Source organism: Alternaria ventricosa (assembly GCF_023758065.1).
Source record: "Alternaria ventricosa strain BMP 2768 chromosome Unknown scaffold_4, whole genome shotgun sequence".
NCBI classification, from domain to species: Eukaryota; Fungi; Ascomycota; class Dothideomycetes; order Pleosporales; family Pleosporaceae; genus Alternaria; species Alternaria ventricosa.
In genome coordinates, this window is record NW_026055684.1 from 1,811,735 (window position 1) to 1,826,847 (window position 15,113).

At 52.1% G+C, this 15,113-nt stretch overlaps 4 protein-coding genes across 4 annotated transcripts; 3 read left to right on the forward strand and 1 right to left on the reverse strand.

Annotated features, from left to right (window-relative positions):
* Nucleotides 1-50: 50 nt before the first annotated feature.
* J4E93_003276 (uncharacterized protein) lies at nt 51-971 on the forward strand (the record flags this gene model as incomplete). Its single annotated transcript, XM_049341216.1, has 3 exons — nt 51-117; nt 269-552; nt 615-971. The coding sequence occupies 3 exons, from the start codon at nt 51-53 to the stop codon at nt 969-971; spliced, it is 708 nt and encodes a 235-aa protein (XP_049202098.1).
* Nucleotides 972-5,725: 4,754 nt separating this feature from the next.
* Nucleotides 5,726-7,364, forward strand: J4E93_003277 (uncharacterized protein; the record flags this gene model as incomplete). Its single annotated transcript, XM_049341217.1, has 5 exons — nt 5,726-5,836; nt 5,893-6,022; nt 6,073-6,140; nt 6,191-6,618; nt 6,668-7,364. 5 exons carry the CDS (start codon nt 5,726-5,728, stop codon nt 7,362-7,364), a joined length of 1,434 nt encoding a protein of 477 aa, XP_049202099.1.
* A 1,786-nt stretch (nt 7,365-9,150) lies between these two features.
* On the forward strand, nt 9,151-10,597 carry J4E93_003278 (uncharacterized protein; the record flags this gene model as incomplete). The annotated part of the gene is made up of 3 exons (XM_049341218.1): nt 9,151-9,412; nt 9,465-10,203; nt 10,255-10,597. The coding sequence occupies 3 exons, from the start codon at nt 9,151-9,153 to the stop codon at nt 10,595-10,597; spliced, it is 1,344 nt and encodes a 447-aa protein (XP_049202100.1).
* A 1,895-nt stretch (nt 10,598-12,492) lies between these two features.
* On the reverse strand, nt 12,493-14,920 carry J4E93_003279 (uncharacterized protein; the record flags this gene model as incomplete). Its single annotated transcript, XM_049341219.1, has 2 exons — nt 12,493-14,763; nt 14,816-14,920. 2 exons carry the CDS (start codon nt 14,918-14,920, stop codon nt 12,493-12,495), a joined length of 2,376 nt encoding a protein of 791 aa, XP_049202101.1.
* Nucleotides 14,921-15,113: the final 193 nt, after the last annotated feature.

A 15,113-nucleotide genomic window follows, 5' to 3' on the forward strand; every position in this document is an offset into this window, starting at 1 on the left:
CTTCGCGATACATACTAAGCGTATTCGCGGGCAGCGACTCGGCCGATAAGATGGTTGCTGATGCTTTGGTTTACCACCCGACGGTGTCGCATTACTTGAAGTTTGTTGCGACGACTGGTATGCTTTCTCTTCTCATATCCCGCATACCCACAATGCAATCCGACTACCCTGCACCATCCCATCTCATTCTACCTCCGAAACCCCCGTCTCACCTTCCCCCGTACCATACATCCTAACATGAACATCTCTCACTAACCATGCCTTCCAGTCGGACGCGACAAAGTCCTCCGCACCCTCCAATACTTCTCCCGCTTCCTCGCCTGGTACTTGTACCGCACGAACCGACCCGCGTCGGCCATCGCCCCGTATGAAGCGACCAAGAAGACCTTCGGCGCGACGCGCAAGTTGATGCGCGTGGGCAAGTTTGTCGAGCACTTCCGCGCTGCGGCTGTAGCCAGCGATGCTAAGAGCATGGATCCCGTGTTGAGGTTCACAGCCGTAGGAAGACAGTTGGGATATGCATTCTACATGCTCTGTGACAATGCTTGTGTGGTAAGTCCACGCACCTCGATACCATGAAACACAACCGATCAGGAAACTAATAAACTCCCTAGCTCGACGCAACATCCATCCGCAAGTCCTCCTTCGCCCCGCGTCTCCTCCGCGAAGGCTACCGCGCCTGGTTCGCCGGCATCTCCTTCTCCATCGCCTCGGGCCTCTACCAATACTACAACCTGCTCCAGCACTCCAAGACCATCACTCAGTCCTCGGACCCGGAGAAGGTGGTGGAGACGAAGAAGCTGCAGAAGGAGCTTAACACTGTTAAAGTGCAATTGGTTAGCGATCTTTGCGATATTACTATTCCGAGCAGCGCGCTGGGCTGGGTCGATCTGGATGATGGTATTGTGGGATTGGCGGGTACGACGAGTTCGTTGCTGGGGGTTTGGGGGCAGTGGAGGAAGACTGCTTAGGTGTGATGAAGTGCGCGGGGATTGTGGGGAGGGGGGAGAGGGGTGGGGAAGATGTGTTGGAGATTGGATGTACGGGATATCTTCAAGTTGCTGTCTGCGTTATTCGGTTCGATTTGCTCAATACTCCTGTTCTCTGCATAATGTCATCATTCGAGACGCATGTGCCCTTCTCTCTTTGCCGTCCCTTGATTGCAATTGTCGGTCTTCATCACTTTTCCCTCGGGCGCTTGGAATGTCCAGGTTCAAAATGCGTTTCCATAAATCGGTTATCAGACGTTAACACTTCACAAAAAGTGAGGTGGCGTCAAAGGCGACTTTGCGATGTTGTACAGCCAGCGTATAAGCATTAGAATACAGATGGTTCGGGGACAGTTGGGAATCGAACGTTATGCTTGCGAGGGTGTTCAAGGGGGCTACAACGCTTCGTGATGTTCGCAGCACTTCCTCTCTGGGCTTCTATAGCGATGTCTCTTTCCCGCTTGCTTGCTTGCTTATTACAGGCCTTGGATATTGTCATCTTCGGTTTGCATCATACTTTGTATTGTTTGAACGAACATCGGCATGATGACAGCTCGCTAAGAGGACTACAAAAATAAGCTTGCGAGCCTGGAGGTCACTTCGCATACCAAGATGTTGTCTGACGCTGGCGGAATCGGAGATCACAACGATCAGCAATGTAGTAGGACTGAAGACTGGTCCACGTCGGGTTCACGCGCCATGGATGTTGGGAGCGACCAGGCGTTTTGTGATAGAACATCTCTTACCATTTTGCGATCTCGTCAATCCGATAGTCTTTACCACACCTGTACATTTCCTCTGAAGGAAGAGGCTCGAATCTGTAGTGGAGAACACAATAGCATACAAGCGCTTCATCGCCAACGCTTTGTTGTGCTTTCTCGCAGCGAGTTCATTGAAGTATCAACGTCGAGCAGGTCATTGAGAATGCCGTGCAAGAACATGATGCGCGCACGAGTGAGCTGGCAGTCAGACTAGAGATAGATGAGGTCGATCTGGCTGGGTCTTTGGAGAAAGCTATATTTTCTTTGGTATCTCTTGGAGTTGCAATATGGTCTCACCTTACGGATAGGTGGCAGCAAGTTACGCATCCCTTCTACAGCAAAGACAAAGCGGATCAATCGAGAGACATTTGGTAGAGTTCGCGGTGCTATATCGGTAGAATGCCGTCGCGTTATGGTTACGGTGGTGGAAACTGCCCGGGTAGAGAAGAGTTGATTCCCTTGAGAAGTGTGAGACGCTACGTGAGTTGTACAACAGAAGATTACCTAGAGGTCAAGGACGATGGCGACGAGTGTTCGGTGGTTTTCAAGATCACATGTGGAGTTACTTCTGTTCTTGTGTGAGCTGTCGCGGAGTCGATTCTGTTCTTGTGTGAGCTGTTCCTGTGGACATCGGCTTACTTGCGTGTGATAGACAACACAGGCACAAGATCAGGACCAGACCAGCGACATCACCTTGTCCTGCTGCGGGATACTGGAACGTAGAAATACACTAGGCTTTGTCGCTACTTTGAGGTTGCGGACTATTGAGCGACCGTGTTTTTAATATCTGTCGGATACTTGGCGGGATTACTATGCAGAAGCAACGAGGTTCATCACGTACAGTTCGCACCGATACAAAACCCGCCGATGTACCGCAGTCGCCCCGACTTCTCCCTACTTTTCACCAAGATAGACATAACGTCACCCACAGTGTAATTGTATGTAACGCCTGAGCGATGATAAGCCCGAAGACAACAGTACCAAGGCGCGGGCATCGCTCAGATTGCCATGTCTTGGCACCGTCTACTTGCACCCTAAATGAGTAGCCACAAGCGGCAACTCACCCCCTTGGGAGAAGACCGTCCCACTGGATGTGGACATCATTCGGGCCATGAATCGTGTAGTTCTGCCGCTTCCGTTGTCACGCAACGTGGACTTTCTTTTGGGTCGTACAGTGGATTATCAAGAGGGGCTTTTGTGGATTCATTCGAGAAGAATCCCGGGCGATGGCCTGTTCGAGGTAACGCTTTGCAGGCCCGCTTTCTGGTGGAGTCCGCGTGGTCAAAGGCTGAGGTAGGTGCAGGATCGATGCCGGAATTTTGTGGGAAGAGGAAAATGGAGCGAACGTATATGGTCGGGTACAAGCGGTATGGTCATCATTGCTGGTCTGAATGTTGTGATAGCCGTTAGCTGTTGGTTGCATCGATAGCTTGGTCTGAAGTCGGCAGCTACTGCCCGCGGAACCATGTTTGATCCTAGTCGTCACCGTTGAGGATAGCCACCGGATCTATGTCTGAACAGGGTCCAGGGCAGCGCGGCCAAAACGGTGAAGCAGAACTGGGGCGCTTGACTGCATCTGCCCTCAAGTTTACGAAGCTGTTTCGGCACGTATACCAGCCGTCGCGCAACGTCCGATTCAAATTTTCCGATGTGCTGTTTCACTGCCATCCATGGATCCTAGAGGCATACCAGGCATACGCGTTCACGTTGGGTACGACGAGTGAACGAAGTTGCAGATACATCGCGGGAGGGTGTTATGCTTTTTTCATTGAACCGCTCTGCAATCGCGAAGGATCCCGGGGGTGGATTGTGATACAGTAGTGGGAGCGATGCTGCGTTCATCGATGGCCTCGAACGGCGGCGCATTATCGCAAGCTTACTTGGGTTCAAGGTATTGCGAGCCTCGAAGCGTTAGCCCTCTTCCCCAATATCTTCACTGCGATAGGAAAGCAAATATGCCGAGGCAGCTGCATTGTTCAGTATAGCTGAGAAAGAGTAATATGGCTTCAGCTAGATAAGGTGTTGCGCCTCATGGCAGGTGGAGGGTGTGTGGCCATGCGACGACGTTGGGCAACTGCCCTGTTGATCTCGGCTGCTTTTTCCAGACCCTGGCCGCTTACCACCACCCATGTGAAGTCACGAACCCCCCTACACCCTCACGTTTCATCGCTTTTCATCTGACCTCATCATGGACCCGGAGAGGCTGCCGGTATACGAGAGCTGCATTTCAAGGTTGCGTCGATGCTACCAAGCGACATTGAGGTAGAAACAGGGCGCGGGGCGTGGTTACGGCTGCGGCGTGGGTTCTCTTTAATCTCCTACCCATAATGCAGCACGCCCTTAGTCCAACTCTCTTATAGCGACACATTCACCGTGTTGCGAAGTCGTAACATGCCAGATCCATGAATCGCTCCACGAGGCCCAGCACTGCCATCAGATACAGTGGGCTGCGCTACAGACTTCCCTTGCCGATATCTGACCGAGGCGTAGTCCTCAAATGTTTGTTGCCCCGAGGCCCCAGGCTGGAACTGCCATGGCGGATAGGAGGTCAAAAAGGAAAGGGACATGGGGACAAAACGGGACGCTTCCTGGAATACCGCCGCGCCGCTACAGAACCATCGTCGCGTCATGCCCCGGTAAAGCACCGTGTCGCCCGCGCGCTCGACTAGAGCTATAACCTCCGCGAAACTGTATACTTCGCGTGCAACTAGACTTATGTTATCATTGGCCGGCTCCAAAATGCGATGCGAACCATACGGCAACACCGAGATCTCCATGGCCACTGTTGTCATGAAGGGCCATGAGACTTTGCAAGCAGGGGGGCTGGCTCTATAGCTGCTCGCTTCGAGTGGTGGATCCCGGAGAGTCGTGAAACGAGTCATCCACCCTTGCGAACCGTAGCTGTTCGAACGACCTGCGACCATTCATTCCACATCATGCTCCTTCATCCCGACGCCACCAACGGGAGCTTCCTTCTCAAAGGATTTGATCTTCAATAGGATCCCCTGGATAAGACAGGCTGCACGCTCGCTCACAGATCCTGGACTCTATTGGCTCGCCTGTGTCCAGCCGGCTTTCTTTCCTTTGTTTGTGATGAAGCGACATTGCGGCACATCTATTGCAGGAACCTGAGCAAGGCTAAGAGAAGAAAAATCAAGAAAGTGGCATATATTCAGCATCTAAAGCAAACCTAAGCAACAAAGTTCTGGGCTATCTGGTTTCAGGCGACCAGGTTGCAAGGCTGTCTTGCGGGGTACCAATCAAACTCGACTGTCGGCAGACTATCCTATTGCCACCATCGCGCGCACTCTGGTCGACTTTTTCTCATCCTGTTCGTGGCTGCAACACAGGTGAACGACAAGCGATCAAACAACCTTCATGACTTGCTTTCGCCCCCCTTAATGTGGACCCTTGCGGCGCCCCCGCGATGTAGTTCGTCGATGAATGTGTAGATGATAGGTCGCCAGCTTGGTCAAACGCTGTCATCTTCGAAAGAAGCGTTGCCAGTTACGCCAGTGTCTAATGTCTCACAAGGACCGAGTAGGAGAAGCCCTTGCGCTGCAACCCATCACACCTATCACAGCAGGGGTTCGGACATGTACAGGCTCACCTGCCGCTAGTTGCACGACCCCGTTTTTGATCCTCCATGCGGGACAGCAGGGGTTGCACCATGTGTCGTAGGGAGGGCAACGCACGCATGTCATGACTTGGACGTTCGGCACGAGAGACCCACCGTTTAACGTATTAGACCACTACACCTCCTCGTCTGATGCAGCCTCGAACGCGGCCTCGATTTGGATCCATTGTAGCACCATCTCTTGCAGGTCCATCTTCCATCTTTCCAGAACGTTGGCAGGACCATGTAATGGAGTTTTATCGCAACTAGCTATACTACCTTCACATATATCCGGATTCGCTAGCCGATACGACGCCCGCTCGCCTCTACCGTAATACCTCCACATCGAGTGCGCAAACATGAGCACCGACACTCCTCTGTTACAAGATCCGAAAAACCATCCAGACAATGCGAACTTGCCAAACGTCAACGAACCTGCGACAATCCTCGGAGTCACTGTTGCCTTCCTGGTACGTGCGATGATTTAGAAATGATCCCATCAGTCGTCATGTACTAAGTCTATCAGGCACTCGCCATCTTCACATTGAGCTTCCGATTATGGTTTCGCATCAAGGAGCGCCTTTGGGGTTGGGATGATGTCTTTGTTGTTCTCGCTGCTACGGCGAGTTTCATCGGAGATATTATGGTTTGCATGAGTATGTTTGTGGAGATCCCACGAACAATGCGGTTGACTAATCACTTACAGTGCCCGAGGATGGTCTTGGGCTGCATTTGTGGACACTTGATGCCGAACACCTAACGTCATATTTCAAGGTACTTCGTTTTGACATAATATTGACTAGCCAAGCTAACGTTGGCTTCAGCACATCTATTCGACAAATGCTGCGTACACCGCAAGTACAACCCTCATCAAGCTCTCCATCCTCATACAATATCTGCGACTCTTTGCCGAAGCCGCGCCCTCCACGACTACCGCTCAATATCGACTCGCACGCCGTATCACCTGGGGCATGATATTGATATGCTCACTCTGGGGGTTGACTTTCTTCATGCTCGCGCTTTTCCCCTGCAACCCCGTCCGGAAGAACTGGAACCCAACATTACAGGGCACATGCATTGGATGGGGCAGCAAAGACCCCGCCGACTTTTTCCACATGTTCTTGGGCCATGCTGTCAGTAATTGCTTACTGGATATCTTGGTTCTTCTAGTACCTCTGCCTTTCGTAACCACGCTAAGGATTGCGGGTAAAAGCCGAGCAGGCTTGGTTGGTCTGTTCAGCTTGGGCTGCGTGTAAGTGGATAATGAGCTTCCAAGATGGCCCCATACTGACAATTACCAGTGTCGTCATCGTAGCTGTCGGTCGCATGATCGCTATGTCTGTTAACAAAGCTGGTACCAAGCCTGTCCTAGACATGTCCTTCCATACACCCATCGTGTACATCTTCGCCGTTCTCGAGGTCAACTTCGCTATCATAACGGCCTCCATACCCATCTTCTGGCCCGCCATAGCAACACTTGCATCGAACAAGATCTTCGTCGTCAACGAGGTACAGATCCACGTCGAACATGTCACAAGAAACGATAGCTTCGACTCCACCGGCGGCATCAGCCTTAGCGACCGAAAGATACAATCGTCAGGTGGAGATAGCAAGATGGGCGTTGTGACTACGATTTCTGATCGAGCACCACCGCGGAAGTCCGGCGAGAAGTCATCCATTCACCATCATCACAAACCAAGCACCGCTTCATCCGTCGGTCCAACCACCGGTTTTGGAGGAGGACGAAAACCAAGCACCGCCTCATCCGTAGGCCGGACAATGGGCATGGACCTCGCCGGCCGTCCCAGTCAAGAATCATCACGCCACCTATACCGCATCCCGAGCAACGAGAACAGGAGCTCAAAAAGCCTGACGCAGAGCGAGGGCGACGACTGGTTTATGGAGATGGACAGGGCGAATTCACGCGGGCAAGTGACGACAACGGTCGAGAAATCTTCGATCCCATTCGAGCACATCAAGGCGTCGGACAAAAAATAAAAAGCCAACTTGTTTAGAGGGGAGAAGGGGTGGGAAGGATTGAGTACATGTCTTTGGTAATGTCTTTCGCGTGATACCCTGCAGCAATGCAATATGCAACACATCTATTTCCTGTACGCAGCACATACATTAGATGAGTGTGTAGTAATGTAGTCATCTAATTCATTCTTCACAATCAACCCATTGGGCACCTTCGTTGAACTTGCTCACGTGGATCGTTCGGTCTTGTTATACACACCCAAGGCGCCGCGGGCCGCAACGATGGCTATCGGTCCGAACTGGGAGCACGATGGAGTCGATGGATACTGTACTGATTCAATCACCGATGGTTCCCCCGCAGAGATGCCGTGTTGGATCTCAATAGAATCGCGCACGGTGCTGTTGTTCGTGTTCGTCCTACTCCCCGCCTGCCGCGCTTTCTCCGTTGTTTGAGCGTTGGAGTTTTGGGTCGAGGGGAGGGTTGTCCGCCAAGGGATGGTTCTCGACCATTCATCATCTCTTTTCACCTACATTCGCGAGAAGTTGGAAAAGTATGTAAGGCTGTGGCGCCGCGTGCGTAAAGTTTAGCTTTACGTCCACAGTACTCTTATCTCCACATGGGAAGCAGCACATGGTTACATGGCTAGTGTACCTACTGCGCAGTCTGCTCGTCGAATACAAACATGCCTGGGCGGTAAGATACTGTACATTCGATTGCGACGCTAAGGTAAACTATCGGGTTGCTGTCCCGATCGAATGTCGTACTTTAGATCGTGTGCTCACATGCCCATTCCCGAGGTCGACGCGGCAGCTGCAGGATAAGCTCTGCGCGGCGTCAGCGGCGTTAGTGCTGCTAACCTGTTTGAGCGACGCGCGAAGGCTTCGGACGCCTGAAGAAAGCATGGCAAAGCTTGAGGCTAGACACAACCTCCCCTTCAATATCCACGAGAAGTTTGGTGTTGACAACCGCTGATTACCGTTATTTCTTGTACGCGGCAATAGAACTTAATCCCGAACGCCACATCATTCCAGAAGGCGAAGGACGCGTAATTTTGGATAGAGTTAAAGCCCCAACGGCTGTCTTGCTCGGCCCCTAGGTATTCCCGGCGGAAATGTGCACACCTGCTTCATAGAGTAACACCCGCTCGTGGGCCTCCAAATCCTACGCCACAAGTATTGGGAAAAGCTTTCTTCCATTGTGAATGGTCAAATGCTTTCGACACGACTGTACCAAACCCGATGCGGCTTCGAGTGTGGGTGATCACAGGGTCTTTTGCAGTGAGTGGCACAACCGCCGTACCAGGGTTGCAAGCAAGCTCAAGCACGAGTGAGAGCCGTTAAAGTTTGAGCGGTCCGCCAACGAAAGCTTATCCTCTGCTTTCACGACGCCTCTCGCTATCCTACCACGCTGGTAATCGTGGCGCGACACCCTGCTTGATCGCATTCGCATTCTGGACAAGCCCCACGCGACACTACAATGGCTTCCGCTGTGGAAACCCAACCAGACCCGTACAACGCGACTGACGCGAAAGGCGACATCGAACGTAGAGGCAGTGTCGCAAAGACAGAGAAAGGAAGGTGGGAAAGATTATGGCCCGTAATCGCATGCGGCGCGGGTCTTTTCAGCGATGGCTACCTCAATAATGTACGCAGAACACAAGTCCAAGAAGCGACACCCCGAGGATTCCCAATGCGACACCAACATTCCCCATCCCAAAGCACCACCATGATATCCAAATGGAGATCTGAACTGCGAGAATGCAAATGCTGATACAGGAATTCTTAGATAATCGGTCCAGTGAATACCATGCTCAAGACAATCTACCCAGACTCGTATGCGAACTCCTCCGCTCAAGCAAATGTCTCGAGTATCACTTTTGCGGGCACGGTCGTCGGCATGTTATTCTTCGGATATACGTCGGATCACTTTTCAAGGAAATGGTCGTTGTTCACGTCAACTATCATCATCATCCTGTTCGCCATCTTGGGTACAGCGTCGTACGGGGCTGGAGGTAGTCCGAGTGGACTGTTGACGGCGCTCGTTGTATACCGTTTCTTCCTCGGAATAGGTACGCCAGACTGCACCTATGTCTTCCTGTCAAACATACTGACATGCGACAGGTATCGGCGGAGAGTACCCAGCAGGCAGCGTCGGCTGCGCCGAATCCACCGGCGAACTCAAGCAAGGCACCCGAAACAAGTGGTTCATCCTCTTCACCAACGTGCAGATCGACCTAGCGTTCTTCATCAGCGCCATCGTGGCGACCGTCGTTGTCCTCGCTACAGGCGAAGACCATCTACGAGCCGCCTGGCGCATCTGCTTGGGCATCGGAATCATCCCACCTCTTTCGCTGCTATACCTCCGATTGAAGCTACAGGAGCCCGAGGCATTTAAACGAGAGTCGCTGGCCAAAGCGAAAACGCCATGGCTGCTTATTATCAAGTATTACTGGTTCCGCCTCAGTATCGTAAGCATCATCTGGTTCATCTACGACTTTAGCGCGTACTCATTCGGTATCTACGCAACGTCCATCTTGGCCAATCTACTAGGCGAATCGGCACCGCTGTGGAAGAGTCTGGCATGGAATATCCTGATCAACTTTTTCTACATGCCTGGTTGCCTTGCTGGTGCTTTCGTTGCGGATCTGCCTTCCATGGGCCCTAAGAAGACGCTGTTCATCGGTGTGACTCTACAGGGTATTATCGGATTCATTATGGCTGGATGCTATCCTTGGTTGAATAAGCCCGAGAATGTCGCTGGGTTCGTTGTGGTGTATGGTGTTTTCCTTGCGCTGGGCGAGTTTGGCCCCGGTGATAACATCGGTTTGGTTGCTTCGAAGACATGCGCAACAGGAATACGGTATGTTACTTTGCCAGATCTTTGAAGCTCCAGTTTCTAACACCTCGACAGAGGACAGTACTACGGTATCGCAGCAGCCGTGGGCAAAATCGGTGCATTCGCTGGCTCCTACGCTCTCGACGCTCTGCAGAAAGCTGCAGGCGATGATGAGATCGCTGCGGGTCGCAACCCCTTCTTTGTGGCTTCTACTCTTGCTTTTGTAGCTGCGGGTCTGGTGTTGCTACTTCCGCATATCGGCCAGGACACTATCGATCAGGAGGATGTACGCTTCAGGGAGTATCTCACGGCCAACGGTTACGATACTAGTAGTATGGGCTTGGGAAAGGTGGACACGACGGGTGCCGAGAGCGATGAGAATGGCGCTGTGCCTGTTGAGCAGACTTACGGGAAATAAGATGGGGTTTGGATGAAGGTGAGATTGCGACGGTGGATTTGTTCATCAAAACGAAATACGCTTCTAAGGGAGTATCAGACTACCATTTCCCCATCTTCCTTTCTCCACAATGCTCATAAGGTCGCTATCCCCCATTTCACTTCCTCCATCACCGCCACATCGCCCCTCCCCTCACGCTTTCCATCCTTCGTTTCGCCTCTCCAAACCTCCTCCTCGCCTCCTCAAAAACTCTCTGCGCCTCAATCACCTCCATCCTCCTCAAATTAAACTCATGCGTCGCCCTCTGCGCTGCCTGGACACGAGGATCTATCCTCGACGCCGGGTACGCGTCGCGCATGTAGGACTCGAAGAGATTACCGTTCCCATTACCATTTCCATTGGCATTGGAATCTAGATTGTCAATGTTGATTTCAGATTGTTGTTTTGGTTGTGGTTGTGAGTACGTGTTCTGTCGTATCGGACACGGTGTATCTGGATCGCCGCCAAATTCCTGGGCTAGGCTATTGAACAGGGGAGTGGAAGACGAGAACGGTGGGACGATTCCAGGGGAGGTAGCTGTAGGCGTGGGGATATCTGCAATGACAATCGGAGGGGGACGAGAGCGGCGCTGCGTCTGGGGTGTGGGAGTCGTAGAAGGAAGTGTTGCCGTTATCGTTGCTTGTGAATCCGGGGGCGTGGGTATATCATCAAAGTTGATGCAGATTGGCGTGCTAGGGTCATTGTTGGTGGTATTTTCATCTTCCGAGATGACACAAAGTTCTTCTTTCAACCGTTTCGCCAGTCTTTGCGCGTCTTCATCCTCTCCCTCCTCAGCAACACTATCCATCTCCTGTCTAATCGAATACTTTCTCTTCCTCGTTTCATCTTCGTTGATCCTCACCGGAACAGGCCCCTGCATCTCCCTCCCCCTAATCATCCTCCTTAAACTCTCACACGCCTTCTTCACATCGCTGATTTCCAGAATAGCAAAGATCTTTTGCGTTTTCCCGCTGTAGGAGCCTTCGCGGATGCGTGCTTGGAAATAGGTGTTTAGTAGGTTGTGCGCTCGGTCTCTTTGGCCGATTGTTAGTGTGGAGAGTTCGTGGATAGCTTGGATAATTGGGGCCGGGAGGCAGTTGATTGGGACGCCGGCGAGGAGCGAGGCTGGGAGGATGGGCTCTTCTGAGGTCGGGGGGTGGATGAACCAGTTTTGTTGGATGGCTTGGATGTGGTTTATGATGTCTATTTGGCATCCTGTACCGGTGAGATTTGATGTGTTCGACATGTTTGTCATTCCCATGTTGCTTGTCGTGTGTGGGCTCTTGGTTGATGAAGGATATTGGGATGCAGGCGCAGTTTGTGACACCATGTCACGATCATAAGATGTGCCTCGACGATGGTTCATAGCTGGAAGTGCTATAACAAAGAGTCGGTACCTACAAAGGTCACGGGGTGACTTCCGGCTTTGTCCGAGTTCAAGTCGAAAAGTTCGTGTCTAGTGGCGCTTTGTCCAGCGGCTTCAGAAAAGTGCCTGAGACTGCGCCTGGCGTAGCAGTGGTTATGTGAGTGGCGAGATTCCTAAAATACACACCATGAGGCGTGTTTCAGATCGACGTCGTCGAAACAGTATTGGAGAATCGAGCTGTGTCCTACAGTGCTCGCTAGGCAGCGACGAGGAAGTATGCGTAGCTGCGACGAGCACCCTCAAGCTTGAAAGAACGTCAGAATTCTGCTGGCACAAAAGTTCAAGGAACCTACATCTATGTGGAAGCTAAGAGTAGGACACATCGTATCATAGCGTAAAGACTACACAGTAGTCGAAGAGAGGCAGACACAGCAGCTTAAAGTCTTGTCAGTGCATTATCTATATCCCGTGATGACTTCCAAACGTCAAACTCTTCAACGTAGCTTCCCGCCTACCGCTTCCCCCTCAGAATATCCCCCACCTGACTGAACGGATTCCTCAAACCCCGCGCACCCCCTCCCCTCCCAGCCGTCGTACCCATCGTCTTTGGCGGATCATGTTTATAGCCACAACTAGGATTCGTGCATCCATTTTGCGAGGTGATTTGCCACCTGCAGAAAGTCTCTGACTGAAGTGGCTTTGCCTGTTTTTCGTTCCTGCTCGCTCCGGATGCATTGATGATATCCTCTAACGATTGTTCGATGCGAATAGTAGGAGGCTGATGTTGGGGGTGATGTGAGATGGGTTGATCGTTCTTTGTTATCCTGCCGGCGAATGAACGGTTTCCTCGAGGGCCAGTTGGTGGGGTATGGTATCCAAATGGCGTTTGGTTATCAAAAGAGGTGGGTTGTTCACCCTTCGTTACCCGCTCAGCAAGTGTCGGTTTGCGCACTGCTGGCGCTGGTGATGGAGCCTGGGCGAACGGATTCTTGCTGTTGCGATTAATAAAGCCAAAAGTCTGGTCTTGCTGCTTAGGTTGCAAGGCAAATCGCCCATCCCCCTTCATCCCCCCACGGAGTGGATTTGAACCACCCGGCAGGTGAATGGAAAAGGGGTTCGCTTGGGAGAAGTTACTGGATCGCGGTGCAGGGATAGGATCGATGACCATCTGGTCACCTCGTGGAAACTGTTTTGACTGGACTTTTGATGCGGTTTCTGTGAGGAAGAAAGGATCGTGGCTGTGTTTACATCTCCCACCAAATTTGCAACTACCGTTCAACCAGAACTTGCATGCGGTGTGGGGCAGCTTGCAACTCTTGCCTAATGTGCAGGTCCCGTTCTTGTATGCTGGGCAAGCCGATTTGAAGTTGCCGTCGCCGACTGACATTCCGAAGAGATGTGAGGGAGCACCATTGGTGATACGTGCATTGAAGGGGTTCGACTGGCCTATACCGCGTGTGATCGACGTTGCGACCTGACCAAAGCTCGGGTGTTGCCGCGAGCTATCAAATCCTCGAGCGTCCATCATTTGGACGTCGTCGTCTTTCGGCGTAGGATGGTGTGAAACTTGGCCGAATGAACCTAGCTGTCCATATGTTCCACCATTGACAGAGCTTCCGAAAGAAGTGCCTAGAGAGCTCTGTGGCTGGTAGAAGCTACTGTTGGCAGTCTGATTGCTACCGAAAGAAGAGTTCATTAAAGTGCTACTCTGTACTGCAGTAACTGGAAGTGGCGATGTCGTAGTGGCTTCGGGCTTATTTTGGGCTGCCTGCTTAGCAGACAGGTTGGTCAGGTCGGTTTTGAGTCTGTTGATCTCAGTTGTTTGTTGCGCAATCTGGTCCTGGTATGATTTCTCGCGTTGAGCCGTTGCTGCAGTTTCTGCGGCCTTCTTCACACTCTCTTGGGCGCGTTCCTTTGCGGCGGTCGTCTCGAGCGACTTGATCTGTTGCTTCAGCTGCTCTCGCTCCGCTTGGGCTCGTTGGAATTCTTCGAGACGTTGCTTCTCTTGTTGACGGGACTGTTCCTCCGTCTGCAGACGCAGGGATTCGGCCTTTTGCGCTCGGTATTCTGCCATCTGCTGTGCGTCAGGGCCGATGCTGGTCTTTACGATCTTGTCCTCGGTTGCTTTCTGCAACGTCTCCATCGTCTCGTTGATCGACGCAGTCGGGAAGTTAAAGCTCACAGGTGGCGGGCTGAGCCAACCTTCCATGTCTTCAATGTTGGTGATCAGATCGCTGAGGAGGTGATGAGGCCGTGAGTACTTTATCAGGTCGCGGAGGGCTCGAAGCCGGTATATTGGCAGCGGTGTGTAAGGCATTACGGTGCGCCATTGCTCTCCTTTGGCGAGGATATAGTATAGGCCATTGAGACACTCGCGTACTTCGATGATGGCTTGTTCGTCGACCTTGAAGCCATTTACCATGACCCTGTCGATGACCATCATGTCATTTCGCACAGTCTCGTAATGCTTCGCAAAGTACTTCACGAGCGCGCCCTTCTTTTCGTTGTTTTGGGGGATGAGAGTTGTCAGACGAGGGATGACATGACGAGCTGCGGCATCCTGCTTCATGCTTCCCTTCAAGGCAGCGTGGCTGAACAACTCGACAAGATCCTCTCGCCAGTCGTTTGCGACGTCGGCAGTATACTGCGAATAGCCGGCGATGTGTAGGCGCGCCTTGTACGCGCTGAAGCACATCTCAGCCATGTACTTGGCGTTGTACTCCTTTTCGTTGGGGCGACTCTTCTTTGGACGCGCTGCGATGGGAGTCGCATTGGGTTCAGCCTAGACGTCTTCGTTAGTACAGAGGGAAGGGATCTGAAGATAAGTGGCTCACCGATTCTGACTGGCTGTTCGCAGTAGCCCGCTTCCTCTTTCCACCAGACAGAGGAACTGCGTATGTTTGGTAGCCAGGGCGGTTGGCGGCCGATGAGTGAGCCATTGCGCTTGGCGATCAGCAATATCTCGATGGATTTGCTGGCGTTATCTGGTGGCTAGTAGGCGTGGTCTCAAAACGAAAGTAGGACTTGGAAAGCAACAACTGTCAAGTGGATGTCGGATCAAATTAGTGTAATCAAGCAGAGGTTGAGTACGGGCTATTGTACACGCCACTAAACCCGAATCAGAAATCGAGT